This window comes from Eubalaena glacialis, chromosome 14 (assembly GCF_028564815.1).
Source record: "Eubalaena glacialis isolate mEubGla1 chromosome 14, mEubGla1.1.hap2.+ XY, whole genome shotgun sequence".
Lineage (NCBI taxonomy): Eukaryota > Metazoa > Chordata > Mammalia > Artiodactyla > Balaenidae > Eubalaena > Eubalaena glacialis.
Genome location: NC_083729.1, coordinates 19,470,499 through 19,485,401, shown reverse-complemented (window position 1 = coordinate 19,485,401; position 14,903 = coordinate 19,470,499). Strand labels below are relative to the sequence as shown.

At 35.1% G+C, this 14,903-nt stretch overlaps 1 protein-coding gene across 8 annotated transcripts in view; it reads right to left on the bottom strand.

Moving 5' to 3' along the window:
- Positions 1-14,903, bottom strand: part of NCOA1 (nuclear receptor coactivator 1) — a 333,798-nt gene that overhangs the window by 99,944 nt on the left and 218,951 nt on the right. For all 8 annotated transcript variants that reach the window (XM_061168793.1, XM_061168796.1, XM_061168795.1 and 5 more), the window contains one exon: positions 2,671-2,776. In XM_061168793.1, the coding sequence (XP_061024776.1) occupies positions 2,671-2,759 (89 nt within the window). In that variant the 5' untranslated portion in view covers positions 2,760-2,776. The remainder of the gene's footprint in view (positions 1-2,670; positions 2,777-14,903) is intronic.

Sequence of the window (14,903 nt, the reverse complement as noted above, 5' to 3'; positions counted from 1 at the left end):
ACATAAAGAGAATGACTGCTATCACAGATGTATTCCCTCAATGATGTATATACATTGAATATTTCAAATAAATACTAGATATCAAAAAGAAGCAGACAGTACATATACTAGCTGCATTTGAAATTATTAGATGTTCTAAATAATAATTCCTTAAAATAGAAAATCTGAATTTTCAAATAAGTTTGTTGTAAATTAAGCAGGCATACTACACCAGAGTTCAAATAAATTATAATTAGAAATCTGATAAAGTCTTGATTCTTATAATGTACTTAAAATTATAACCCCACACCCATCAGATTGGCAAAAAGTTAAAGTGCGGAGAATGCAAGAAAAAGGGAACTCTCAATGCTTATCATTTAAAGAACAATGTGATAATTACCCAGTTAACATAAAAATGTACACAGATCCTAAAGAAACTCTTCCTAAAACAGGAGGTGTGTACGAAGATGTTCATGTTCACTGTAGTACTACTGGCTGTAAGGATGAAAATTTGTAACAACATGGTTGTTTACCCATAGGAAATGTCTATCTGTAGGGAAACAGATTTCTCAAATACGGTATATTCGTGTAATACAATACTTATCAAAAGTTAACAGAACTGAATAAATCTATTTATCTTTATGTCTAAAGATCCATGCTGAAAAGTATACTGTAGAAAAATACACATAGTATTATATAATATATAAATTTAATAAACATTCTATATTGTTCACAGATACTTATATATGCATAATCATTAAAAACAGATTGAAAGAATTAGAGACAAATCAATTTTATCATTAATCATCTTACTACTTTTATTTGAACAAAACTGCAAATACGTGGTTTATATGTGGTGGGTATACATCGTTTCCTAGTCTTCTATTCTTTTATAGGTTAAAAAATTTTCCCCAAATAAAAATTTAAAGTAAAATACAATAGTTTTATCTATTTATTCTTAAATTAAGAAGGACTGACATATATAGAAATAGACAAGAACATTAACTCTGACAACACAAACTGAATTGCATCTTGATATCAGCATTCCTCCTAGCTTCTGGACACTTACCTATGATTATGAGTACTTAGGTTATCATCGCTCAGTAACAGTTCTCTGAACTGATTAAGAGAAGTAGTCACTTTTCTTTCCCCAACCTGAAGCCCTGGCACTCTCCTGTAAAAATTCTTTATTTGTCCCCCCATGAGAAAAAGCATGTAATCCAATGACAGAAGAGTCTTCTGCCGTTTTACGCTCTACATCAATGATTATCAACTGGGGGCCATATTGCTTTCCCTGTCCCCAGGGATATTTGACAATGTTTGGAGACTTTTTTGGTTATCACAACTGGTAGGACATTTTGGTTATCATAACTGATATAAAGATGCTATTTGGCATCTAGTGTGTAGAAGCCAGGGACCCTGCCAAACATCCTACAATATGCAGGATAGCTTCTTGCCCACAATGTCAACAGTGTGGAGGTTGAGAAACCTTGCTCCAGATCCTTGAAGGTGAATGGAATAAAATCCCCACTCTTCTCTCAGGTAGGAAAGCTGCTGTTTTGATCTGATTGAGGTTCCTTCTCTATCTGGCATTTATTACAGTCTCCTTAGCAATAATTCTCTTTTGCCTATTTGATGACCACATTCCTTATTAACAACAAATATTTAATTCCACAGATATTCATTCTTTAAAATCCTGATATTAACAATTTTTTTCTTTGTTCCACTAATACCATAATATACTGAAACAGCAGTTAAAGATGTACAATGGATTCATTTATTCATTTGAATATTAAATATTTTCTGTGTCCTTACTATATATGTTAAACATCGTGCTAGGAACTAGGGATAAAATGGTGAGTAAGGACAAAGTTCTTACCAAATGGCAGCTTAGCCTGTAGTAGAGAACTCATGAAATAAGCACACAAACTAATATAAACCTGAAATTACGGATTATAGCTATAAAAATACATGTGAAATAGATACAAAAGGGGGAGATTTGACCTAATAGTTAATGGAAGGAAGAGAAGGCTCCCTTTAAGAAAGTAATGACTAGGGCTTCCCTGGTAGCACAGTGGTTAAGAATCCCCTGCCAATGCAGGGGACAGGGGCTCAAGCCCTGGTCCGGGAAGATCCCACATGTCACGGAGCAACTAAGCCCGTGAGCCACAATTACTGAGCCTGCGCTCTAGAGCCCGCACGCCACAACTACTGAGCCCGCGTGCTACAACTACTGAAGCCTGCGCGCCTAGAGCCCACGCTCCGCAACAAGGGACGCCACCACAATGAGAAGCCTGCGCACCACAACAAAGAGTAGCCCCCGCTCACTGCAACTAGAGAGAGCCTGCATGCAGCAATAAAGACCCAATGCAGCCAAAAATAAATAAATTAAATAAATAAATTAAAAAAAAAAAAAAAGAAAGTAATGACTAAACTGGTATTTGGAGAATGCATAGGTGTTGACTACAGGAAATCTAGAGGGAGCAAGCTGGTTGGGGGAGCAGCATGTGTAAAGGCCCTGGGGAAGGAAGAGAACATGGTAAGTATGAGGGACTCAGAGAAGGCTGGTAAACTTGGAGTAGATGAAGCAAAAGCTCTAAAGTGAAATGAAAATGACAATGACAATAAAGTGACAATGAAAATGATAAAACAGCTCTGCCAGAAACGGACTAAGAAAAAGAGTGTTCCTACCTTGATGCCAGTGTGTCACATGGCGATCCTTTTCTCTTATGTGAGTCTGGGTTAGCAGGGTCAGATGAACTGTCCCCAAGGCCACTCATGTTGAAAAACTTCACACCTAAAAAGGAAGGAAAACAATAAGAAATCTACCCTAATGAACTATCCAACTCTATGGGAATAGGAAGCTCCCTTGTGTTAGAATATATCTAAACACTGTGGTTTCTCAATGAATAATTACAGCCATCATAAAAGCATCCACATTTATATAAAAGCACAGGAGTCATCAGCTATTTAGTGTTTCTACACTTTCTTTTCTATACCTGTAAAATAAAATTAGTCATCCTTTATAAAATCATAGAGATCAATTAGGATGAAAATATTGTTAGAATAATTAAATAGACAATGAGATTTTTTTAAAGAGAAAAAACCACTTCATATGTAAATGTAAAAACTGTGTAAGTGAGAGTCAGATAGATTCTTTTTTATATGTATTTATTTTAGATTATTTTGAAAAGGACTTAAAACAACTTTTACTCATAAGGTTTGGGATTTTATATTGATAGGAAAAGAAATAATACATATATGATTAAAATTAAAGCGATGAACTAGATTTGGATTTTGAATTGTACTTACCAACTTTGAATTCCATACTCCTAACCTTTTGCTTATGCAGTCAGGCGACAAAGATCAAATGTTTAGTCTACGTTAGGATCTTGTTATAGATGCCAGAGAACACAAAGTCATTTCCCCTAGCATGTCAGCCAGGTCTCTCTCTTACATGTTGTGCCAGTCAGTGACTGCACTTAAAGATCCCTTCTGATCTGTCCCTATCAACCACTATTCTCTACAGAATCTCTAACGAAACTCGGAATCTTATCTCTGGCCTTATACTCATCACTACCACTTAGATTTTACTAATGCCAAACAACACACCTCTTATTCTCTTCCATTCCATCTACCCTTGTAAAAGGAGAGGAAATTCTTGTTAAACGGGAAAAACCTTTAACTTTTCATTAAATTCTAAAATTATTAAATAAATACAGTGCTGCATGTTAGCAGCCATGCTTGTAAAGTTGAGATCCATAAGAATTTCTCACATGACTTTAATTAATACGTCAGAATAAATCCTTTTTCTCTAGTCCTAAAACTTCCTCTGTCTCCAGCTCTTTCTCAGTACCAAAGATTGCCATATCCCCTTTTCAATATAAAAATAACACCTAGAACTCTAATCATGACTTTATTATTCCATGTAACCAAAAAGGCACATTTCTAATTTCTCCATATTAGACGTGCAGGTCATGAAATTTTCCAGCTCCTAGGATCGCAATCTTGTAATTATTTTTTACTCTTCTCTTTTACTCCTCATTTTGTATCGGTATCCACGTCCTGTCAATTCTTCATTAAGAGGAGATCTTACAGTGTCCCCTCCTTCTTCATTCTCAGATACAGTTATGATCCTTACTTGGAAGCAAATACCTCATTCTAGATTCCTGCAAGATCCTTCTATCTTGTTTCTCAATTCCAGTCACTCTCACTTCTAATGTGTCCTATAAACAGCAGCAAAACCATTCCTGCTCAAATGGCATTTTCAAGATATCACTTCCCTGATAAGGAATCAGCTTAATTCCCCTACTGCAGCATGGTGGTTAAAAGCATGGGCGTTAGCGTCAGAAAGGCCCTGCTTAATCATTACCTGCCTGTTCCTGGGCAAAGTGCTTAATCTCCTTAAATCTCCTATTTCTTCATCTGTAACATAAGGATAATAACTATACTTACCTACCTTTAGATTTGTTGTGAGGACTGAATGAACAGTGCATGTAAAGAGTGCACTGTAGGTTCCTAGAGAATGTTGGTTATTGTTATTATCTCCCCTTTAGACTAAGAGCTCCATGAGGGGGTAGTGTTCACTCAGTGGATAACTCATCCCATACTTCCTCATTGATAAATACAATGGACACTTTTCATTCCTCCACTCATTAATGCTCAATAAATGCTAACTTATTACTATTATTTTATTGGACTGTTTGGAGCAGCATCTGAAACTGTTTCCTTCTGGAAATATTGTCATCCATTGACTTCTGTGATCCTATGCTTCCTTCATTTACTTAACAAATAAATCAAGCATCTATCATGTCTCAGGCACTGTGCTAGGAGCTGAGCAAATCGCGGACAGCAAAATAGAGGTTCCTGCCCTCGCAGAGTGGGAGACATAAACAAATAAAACACAAAATTAATATGTAATTTTCTTATAGTGATAAAATCGTAAAGGAAAAGAATACGGTTCATAGAGAAAAACAATAGAGGAGACCTAATTTTAATTGGGCGATCAACTGAGGCTTCTCTGAAGAAGTGATGTTTAAGCCACAGACTGAGAGATTAGTAGAATTAGTGTGGTTTTCTACTTTCCTTATTCTCAGTACTTTTGCCCAATTCTTTGGGGTTAGATTTCCTCATGGTTCTAATGTCCTACACCTCCTTTCTCCTCATACTATACATTATTCTGGGGTGATATCACTCACTCAACATGGTTTCAAAAAAAAAAAATCTCTAAACCAATAACTCCTGAATCTCCATCTCTAGCCCAGATCTCCTGGGTCTCAGACCCATAACCCCACTCCTTGCCAGATAACTCTATGCAGAGGTCACAGAGGCACTTCAAATTCAACTTTCCAAATGAACTTAACATCTCCTCCTTATGCAATTTTTTTCTCTCAGTTCGTACACTGGAGTCATTCTAGCCTCTTCTCTCATACCCCACATGCAAGCGAACAGTAAGATGTGTCCATTTTTATTTCCTAAATATTTCCAAAATCCACCCCTTTCTTATAGTCTCCTCTCACCTGTTGCTGAACTATTAAAAACATCATAGTTTTTATGGTGGTCTCCCTGAGCCACCAAAGTAGGCTATCAAAAACATAAGTTTGATCATGTCAATCTCTTGCTTTAAACCCTTCCCTAAATCCTCACTGCCCACAGGATAACATTCAACATAATGTACAAAGTTTGCATCAGTTCCCATCTATTGTGTGTCCATTATAGAATTTGGTGAATGAGTGATTAAATGTTTGTCCAATCAAGTTTAGCCCAACCTATATAAACAATATATAAACAGACTATATATATTATATACTACATATAGTCCCTATATACACATATAGATTATATATGTTAATTTTAGTTTCAACACTAAGGAAAGACTTTAAAAATAAAATCCTTGATACTATCCCATCTTCCCAGCAAAGGTAAACATTAGTCAGGAACTTTAAATTGATCTCAAGGTGGGTAGCCCAAGTTAACTCAGCAAAAAGTATTTATTGAGCTCCTACTATATGCCAGCTTCTGTTCTAGGTAGTGGGAGTACAACTGTGCATGAAACTTATAAAAAAATCACTGTCCTCATAGAGTTTCATTCTATTGTGAGGGAGAGAGAAGCAAAATTAAAAAGTAAATTATACAGTATATTAGAAGGTGATAAGTATTATGGAGGAAAACAAGGCAAAAACAGAGGCTTAGTTTTGTGGAAGGAGAGGGGCAGCAATTTTAAGTAAAGTAGTTAGGAAGGGCCTCACTGAGAAGGTGAGACATGAGCAAAGACTTGAAGGAGGTGAGGGAGAGAGAATGACATCTGGAAGAAGAGTGCTCCTGGCAGAGGAAGGGCCATACAGCCTGAAGGGCGGAGCATAAGTACGCTTTTTGAGAAACATGAAAGAGATCAGTGTGGGTAAAACTGGGGAGTGAGGAGCAGGCGATAAGGCTGCATCATGTAAGGTCTTGGCTGAAACCATTTTAAAGACTTTAGCTTTACTCTGAGTGAATTAGCCAGTCACTGGAGGATTAAGAACAGAGGAATGACAAGGTCTGATTTTCATTCTAAGACTTCCTCCATGAACAATAAGCACATCTTTCTGATCTCAGTAATTTGGTATCTAAATAAGTTTCCAGCTGCCAAATGGAGATTTCCATTTGGATATCCCACGTCACCTCAAATTCAACATGTATAAAACATGATGGGCTTTTAAGTTCCATATTTCTATTAATGATACATAAATGAGATGAACTGCATTATGGATTAATGTCATCATAGAAAAACATTTATTAAACCTCTTGTCGGGGGGAGAGGAAGGCTCTATATGACAAGGAAAATAATTACAATTTAAGGTGGACAGCCTCAATGCAAAGGTCAATATGCCAGACTTGCCACCACAACCAAAAAGATGTTGAAAGACCCGACAATGGCTTTGTTAGCATCCAGTCTCAAATACAAAACTAGAAAAATCAGCTAAGTGATATATTACTATAATGAGTAAGACTGCTACCTTCTTCTCCTATGGAGAGTCACAGAAACATAAATGAGATTAACCAGATACCACAGAAGTAAAGAAGCCACTTAATTTTATTTTTACTTAGAAATAAAATATAAATATATTTCAAAGTTTATTAAAACAAAAAATGAAATTATGTGATAAATTCATAATAATAAAGAAGCATCAATGCTAAATTTTTCAACAAAAGTAGAAATAAAAGAGAGAAGAAAATGATGAACAGGAAAGAAAATGAAAGATAAGACTTTAGAGTTTGCTAAAATCCAAAAGAAAAGTTAACTAACTCCTACTTAATGCTCAGCTTTACTTAGCTGCCAGTCTTCCCTGCCTCCTAAGACATTAGGTTATACCTATCTAAGAATTGACCCATCTGAATTCTATTGGCTCTCAAAATACTGCTGAGCATATATTTCTTATGATAATATGCTATAAAATTATAATTCTCTTGTTTGTCTCCTCTTCTAGATTGTGAACTCACAAACAGTTACTAGATCTTTTTATTGTATATCCAATATGTAACATAATGTCTAAAAGATATACAAGCTAAAGTAGGTGATAAATTAAGTGATTAAGTCATTTTACTAATATGACATTTAAATTTTGTAAAGAATATTTTAGATTTTTTATAATTAAATATTTTCTGGAATCTTTCATAATGTTTTGGAATTCTTTTCTATAATTGAGAAATTGAGCTTTCTTGAAATCCTTGTTCCCCTGTTTTCAATGGGAAAAAAAAAACAAACAACTACCTTCTTGGTCTAGAAATTTCAGAACATCTCTTCTAATTCTGAAAAGGTTAAGATCTATTTTGGAGAAACCTCCTACTATATTTCACAGTACGATAGAGACACAAAAATATGTTGCATTTATACAACTGTAAACATAAGCAATACAATCTCACAGTTTGGATAATTTTGAGCAACAAATAAATCTGGATTTCAAATGAGATTCCCCAGACTATGCTAAGTCAGACTGCTGGCTGGAGACTGACATCTGCTAAATTTGTCTGAAATTCTGGGGTTGAGGAGACATCAGACAACAATTCAACAGCAATTCAATATCTGGCTTACCAAAATAAGAGCCAATAGTAAGAAGCTATGAGAAAGTCACCAACAATTTGCTGATGATATGATTCTGGTATTACCTGCTTTCTATTTACAAAACACAATAAAGAAATAGTGGAATGCAAAACCTCTGATGAGTGAAAACTTTTACAGCTGTTCTATTTGTGGAATGGCTTTATATTTGGCAGTAAGGGAACTTAAACAAGGTTCATTAAGAAAAGAAATGTTGGTTTCAGGAAGCCAATTTACATATCACCTTTTAAAAAAAGAGGTTAGGTTTCTAAGTAGAAGTACGCTGTTGATTTAAAAAGAGTTGCTAAGTTATACACAATCTCATGCACTCTCTAGAGAGCAGTTTTTGGAACTAGAAACCACACCTACCTCTGTTCAAATGGACCAGACTAAACCAAACAGGTTGGGCTGAAGAAATAGGTCAGTGCTTTATATTTCAGTTGAACTATAGATTTCTACATAAGAAATTTGTCCCTCACCTCCCAGATTTAGCTGAGGACTGCATCATTTGAAAAATAAGTAACAATTAGTTAATAAACAACTCTAATAATATACTTGAAAATGCTAGCAAGCAATTAGCACAGAGAAGCACAGACATGAGAGGGACACTCTGAGAGTTAAACCTCCCCAAGTTGATAATATCACACAGGAAAAATCGTGACAAATAAAGAGCTCCTGCACTGGGTAACTGCCATAAAGAATGTTTCCCAAACTGGAGTCCTCAGACACCTAGGGTTCTCTAAAAAAAGTTTTCAATTTTGTCTTTTCACTTCAGTGACAATTGAATTCTTTCTCATGTGATAAGAAAGGATGGGGACTTTAGGATTTCTATTGCCCTTTTTATGGTTAAATAATTTCCCATTGTTTGGATATACCACATTTTGCTTACGTATTCATCAAATGATGGCCACTTAGGTTTTCCATTACTGGGGCTATTTAACAACAATGCTGCTATGAACATTTATGTGCAAATTTTTGTGTGAACTTGTTTTCAATTCTCTTGGGTACGAAACTACTAGGTCATATTGTAACTCTATAAATTTTTGAGGAACTGCCAAACTGTCTTCCACAGTGGCTGTACCATCTTAAATTCTCACCATCAAATGTACAAGTGTTCCAATTTTTCCACATCCTCACCCAAAATTGGTATTTTCTGTTTTTTTTAACGTTACTTTGATTATAGCCATCCTAGTGGGTGTGAAATGGTATCTCGTTGTGGTTTTGATTTACATTTCCCTAATTACTAATGACTTTGAGCATCTTTTCATGTCCTTTTTGGCCATTTGTATATCTCTGGAGAAATGCCTATTCAGGTCCTTTGCCCATTTTTAAACTGGGTTGTCTTTTTATTGGTAAGTCATAAGAATTCTTTATATTCATGTCTAGATCCTTATCAGATATATGATTTGCAAATATTTTCTCCCATTCTGTGGATTATCTTTTCACTTTCTTTATAGTAACTTCTGGTGAACAAGAGTTTTTAATTTTGATGAAATCCAACTTATCTACTATTTCTTCTTTGTTTAGTAAGTACAACATCTGGGCTTCCTAGGACAGTTTCTACTGACTGCTATTTTTCCTGTGTATGGGCCATACTTTTTTTGTTTCTTTGTATGCCTCCAATTTTTTTGTTAAAAAACAGATATTTTAAAGCTAATGACTGAACAAGGATTTCCTTAAACATCTGGAAACAAAAATTCTCTCTGAACCCACAAAGCAGGAACCAAAACTCAGATCGTGGTTATCCCTGGCCCAGAGAAGAGTCCCTGCCACATAAGCCTCTGCCATAAACATGCCCATATCTTAACTGCTATGGCCAGGAATAAAAAGCAAAGGCAAAGAAACAGATTCAAAGCAATAAGTTCTTAAAAATAGACGTCATTTTATCTTATTTCATTGATTCTATAAAATGAGATTTTTTAAAGTGCTTTTTGTAAAAGAAAATCCTGTGCAAACTCTTTTAAATTTATTACACTAATAATAAAGACATTATCAAGGACTTGGCAACTTAACTTCTAAAAGTATATAATATTTGAAACAATGTATTTAATAAATTTATGTTTACTACTAAAAGTTTATTCTACAGATCAAGAGACAATGCTTCCTTTTTCTGCATTATTTTTTTCTGAATGGAAAGAATAATTTGGAAAAAGGGTTAAAAAGTATTCTATGTTTTCTATTAGCAAATATATAGGAAGAAGAAGAAAACCAAATAAGTTTTAAACCCCGAAGTTTAAATTCCTCATATTGACTTTATTTAAAATTTAATTTTTTAAGATAAGAAATACACATATATGCATTTGCCTTGTTAAAATACTCCTATTTAGGAAAAACAGTCAGCATATGAAACATGTTTATGGCAGCTATTGTATTAAAACAGTTTGGCAAAAATATCCTTAACATTTCCTTGTAAATCTACAAAGCTAGATGATTCCAGTTATTTTAAAATGATATTGGGTAACTGTAGATATACTGTACATGTCTTCCAAAAATCAGTTCTACATTGTTCTAACATGAAAAATATGTTGGTATTAAAAAAAAGATTAAAATCAGTCTTCCTGACTATAGCTATCTTTAACTATAAACAACAAAATAAGTATTTGATATTTACTTGCATGTGCACAGGAGAACAGTTTATAGTAATCTAGTAAAGAGGTAACAGCCTTAAAAAAGAAAATGATGGTCATAGAGACAAAAATTAAGTGACAAAAATGTCAATCTCTGTCTTTTTCCACGAACTTCATCCTCTTTCACAGATTCAGATACTAATGAGCAGAAAAACAGCTAAAGCGGGGGCCAGACGAGACTGAAGATCAACATTAGACATAGATAATCCACAGATGACTATCCAAAACCAAATAATCACATTTACTATATAAATAGTAAATTTATATTATTTTATTACTCCAATATCTAAAATAAAGAATTAAGCCCCTGATCAGAAGTGGTTCAATTTCTAAATCCAATATCTAAAATACTCCAATATCTAAAATAAAGAATTAAGCCCCTGATTAGAAGTGGTTCAATTTCTCTCGAACATTTCAGAAACTCACTTTAAAAAAGTTAAATGTACATATATAAACCAACAAAAGAAAAAAAAATCATACTGAAATTTGATCTCTAAAGTTATAAGGTGGCAGTAATACCAAAATAATAGAGCTGCATGGGTCAAAATAATCTGCCAAAATAACGGAGTTGTATTTTGAGGGCATTAGAAAATGATCGAGTCAAGTTAAACCTTCAGTTAATTTCAGGATCATCTCCCCAGCAGGAGGGGAAGGCGCAGAAATTAAATCACAATACAACTCTAGCTACAATCTTCATTGCCCACATTTATAGAAAGGAGATGCATTTTTAAAAGCCCAGCTTTAAACCTAAGTCATCTTACTTGATTCATTTATATTTGGTAAAAACTTTACTGATACCCATTGAAAAAATGAAAGAAAAAAAAAAATCCCCAAGCATCTCAGGTGAATAGCTGGTTAAACAACATCAGTATCTCCTCAATAAAACACTAATTTATCTAGCTATATCCCTTCCAGTGTAGTACCCAACTAAAGACTAACTCTAAACAAGTGAAACTTAAATTTCACTTTCCAGTGTTCTCAATAAAATAATAACTATGAAAATCATGCTTATAAATTTTAAACTGGAGATTCAGACTTATAAAATTTCAGAAGAGGGACCCTAACAATTGTCATCTCATACAGTGCTTCTCAACTTTTTGACTATAGACTACTTAGCACATACAAAATGCCTATCCTGCCTATTTCCACTTTTACAGTATAAAGTTAGTAGTAAAAGAGAATTTGAGAGGAACAAAATAATAAAAAGGTTCACAGAAAAACGTAGGCCCATTAATATGTATTCAATTAAAGGATATGACAATGTAATAATATATATTGAGTGTTTATGTATCTCACATATATGAACTCATTGATTCCTCACAACTGCCCTATGAAGTGTGTATTATTATTATCTCCACTTTACAGAATCACTGACTGAGTTCAATGGTTTTATCTTACTAATAGAGAACCTATGGGCTGATGATGACAACAATGATGATGACTAACACTTTTATAGGATTTACTATGTGCCATTCTAAGCATCTAACATAGTATTTACTTATAAACCTTACTAATGCATTTACTCATAAGATATGAGGTATGTAGTATTATAATCCATTTTAGAGATGAGGAAACGAAGGCACAGAGAGGTTACTTAATCTGCCCAACATCATAAGTAGCAGAGGTAGAAATCAAATGACCAATTCTTAGGTAATTTGGTTCCAGAATCTGGCTATGTTTCAACTTATATAACTAACCTATATAACCTAACCTTACATACTGATAAGTAGAAAAGTCAACAATAGATTCTAAATTTTGCTTTTACCTCTACACTAAAATGCTTCTTCATTAGGAAAGTCTTCAGAAAAGCTGAAATTAAGTTATACCACATCTAAAAATCCTGGGTGGTTATTTACGAAGTTCTCAAACACACGAAAAGAGAATCTTTCTAATTCTTCACCCAAACATCACATAGAAATAAATAAAATTAATCATATACCGAATCCTGACTTATCTTCTATGGTCATTACAAATAAAACCTATTATTTCTTATAAGATGTGATTCACCTTAAAACATAAATGTACTGTTCCTTCAAAATCTAAAGTTCTGCCTTTAATTTGTCCAAAAGTTTATAAATCTTGGATTCTAAGATTATATGTATACATATGCACACATAAAATTCCTTTCAATAACATCTAAATCATCTTTAGGAATCTACCTTCTGGAATTTTGGGATCCTACCATGTTTTAACAGACTTTCTCCTGAAAAAAATCTTCACGGGCTTCGTTCTACAGGGTAAGATTCTCAGTAACAAAACCATGAATCTCCAAAGTCCCATATCATAGTCTCTTTAGAAAGGAACATAGACGGAGACAGACAAGCTCAAAATGAGTGCCACTGTACAAAACAGCTGGCCTATACTTTTTCAAAATGTCAATATCATGGAAGACAAAGAAAAGCTGTAAACTATTCCAGGTTAAAGGAACCAAAGAGATGTGACAACTATGCAATGTATGATTCTGGATTAGACAACTGATTAAATTGTAATATAGACCATATATTAGATAATAATAATGAAAATGTTAAGTTTCCTGAATTTGATTATTATATTGTGGTTAAGTAGGAGATATTAGGAGTAAAAGATCATAAATGTCTATGACTTACTCTCAACTGTGATTCATCATCATCATAATGGTGATGGAGGAGGAGGGGCAGGAGAAGTAGTAGTAAATACATACAGAGAGAGAAAGCAAATGTAACAAAATGTTTACAACTGGTGAAACTGGGCAATGGGCACATAGGTGTGCAATCTACAAATCTTGCAGCTATTTGGTATGTTTAAAGTTGGTTTGAATAAATGTTAAGGAGAAATATAAAAGGTAAAAACTTTCATTGTGACATGAAGAAAACATGACTTTCTCAGAGCCACTCACTGAACAATGAGTTAAAGAAAAAGACACCCAGCCCAGAGTTCAATCACTAGATAATAATCTATTTTCTCTCCCTTTCTCTTTCATAAAGTCCAGGTATGAACATTTCTGTCTAAAAACTCTTAAAGAGAGGACTCTCCTACATGACTAAAATTTCTCTTAATTATAATACATCCTACTCTGCAAAACTTTTTTCTTAATAATCAGAATGCTTATTAACTTATTTCTCTCTCCTTATTGAGAATCAACAGTCTGATTTCAAACAACAGAAACCTTACGTTAATAAATATAATGTATCACCAGTTAATAAAAGCCATAAATCTGGAGCGTGTTCGTTCCGGAAACCAATGAGATTTTAAAGAGGGAGGTAGTAGGATCAAATGAGTATCTTCTCAAATCATGCTGCACCACCAGTCCTTGCTTTAAAGTTCTCTGCCAATTCAGTCTTGCCTCCGTCTCCCAAATTCATTATTTATCCCAAACATAGGCATTGGTTGTCAGCCAACCAAATTTAATTGCCTTTAACTTCTATGATTGCTAAACCCCACCCTCCAAATTGACAGCAATCACCCTCCAGGGTGACAACTGTCTCCTCCTTTAAAAGTGGGTGGGTGGGCTTCCCTCGTTATGCAGCGGTTAAGAACCCACCTGCCAATGCAGGGGACACGGGTTCGAGCCCTGGTCCGGGAAGATCCCACATGCCACGGAGCAACTAAGCCCGTGTGCCACAACTACTAAGCCTGCGCTCTAGAGCCTGCAAGCCACAGCTACTGAGCCCACGTGCCACAGCTACTGAAGCCTGCGCATCTAGAGCCCATGCTCCGCAACAGAGAAGCCACCGCAATGAGAAGCCCACACACCGCAATGAAGAGTAGCCCCCGCTCGCCGCAACTAGAGAAAGCCCGCACGCAGCAACAAAGACCCAACACAGCCATAAATAAATAAACAAATAAACAAACAAATAAATAAATTTATTTTTTAAAAAAAGTGGGTGGCTGTGCAATGAGTCAGAGATGGGGGTGGTTTACTGGGATACTAACATTGTTCTACTTCTTAACCTGGATGGCATTTACACAAATACATTCAGTACATGATAACTCAAGAGTTATACCCTTAGGGCTTCCCTGGTGGCACAGTGGTTAAGAATCTGCTTTCCAATGCAGCAGACACAGGTTCGCGCCTTGGTCCGGGAAGATCCCACATGCTGCGGAGCAACTAAGCCCGTGTGCCACAACTACTGAGCCTGTACTCTAGAGCCTGCGAGCCACAGCTACTGAGCCCTTGTGCCACAACTACTGAAGCCCACATACCTAGAGCCGGCGCTCCACAACAAGAGAAGCCACTGCGA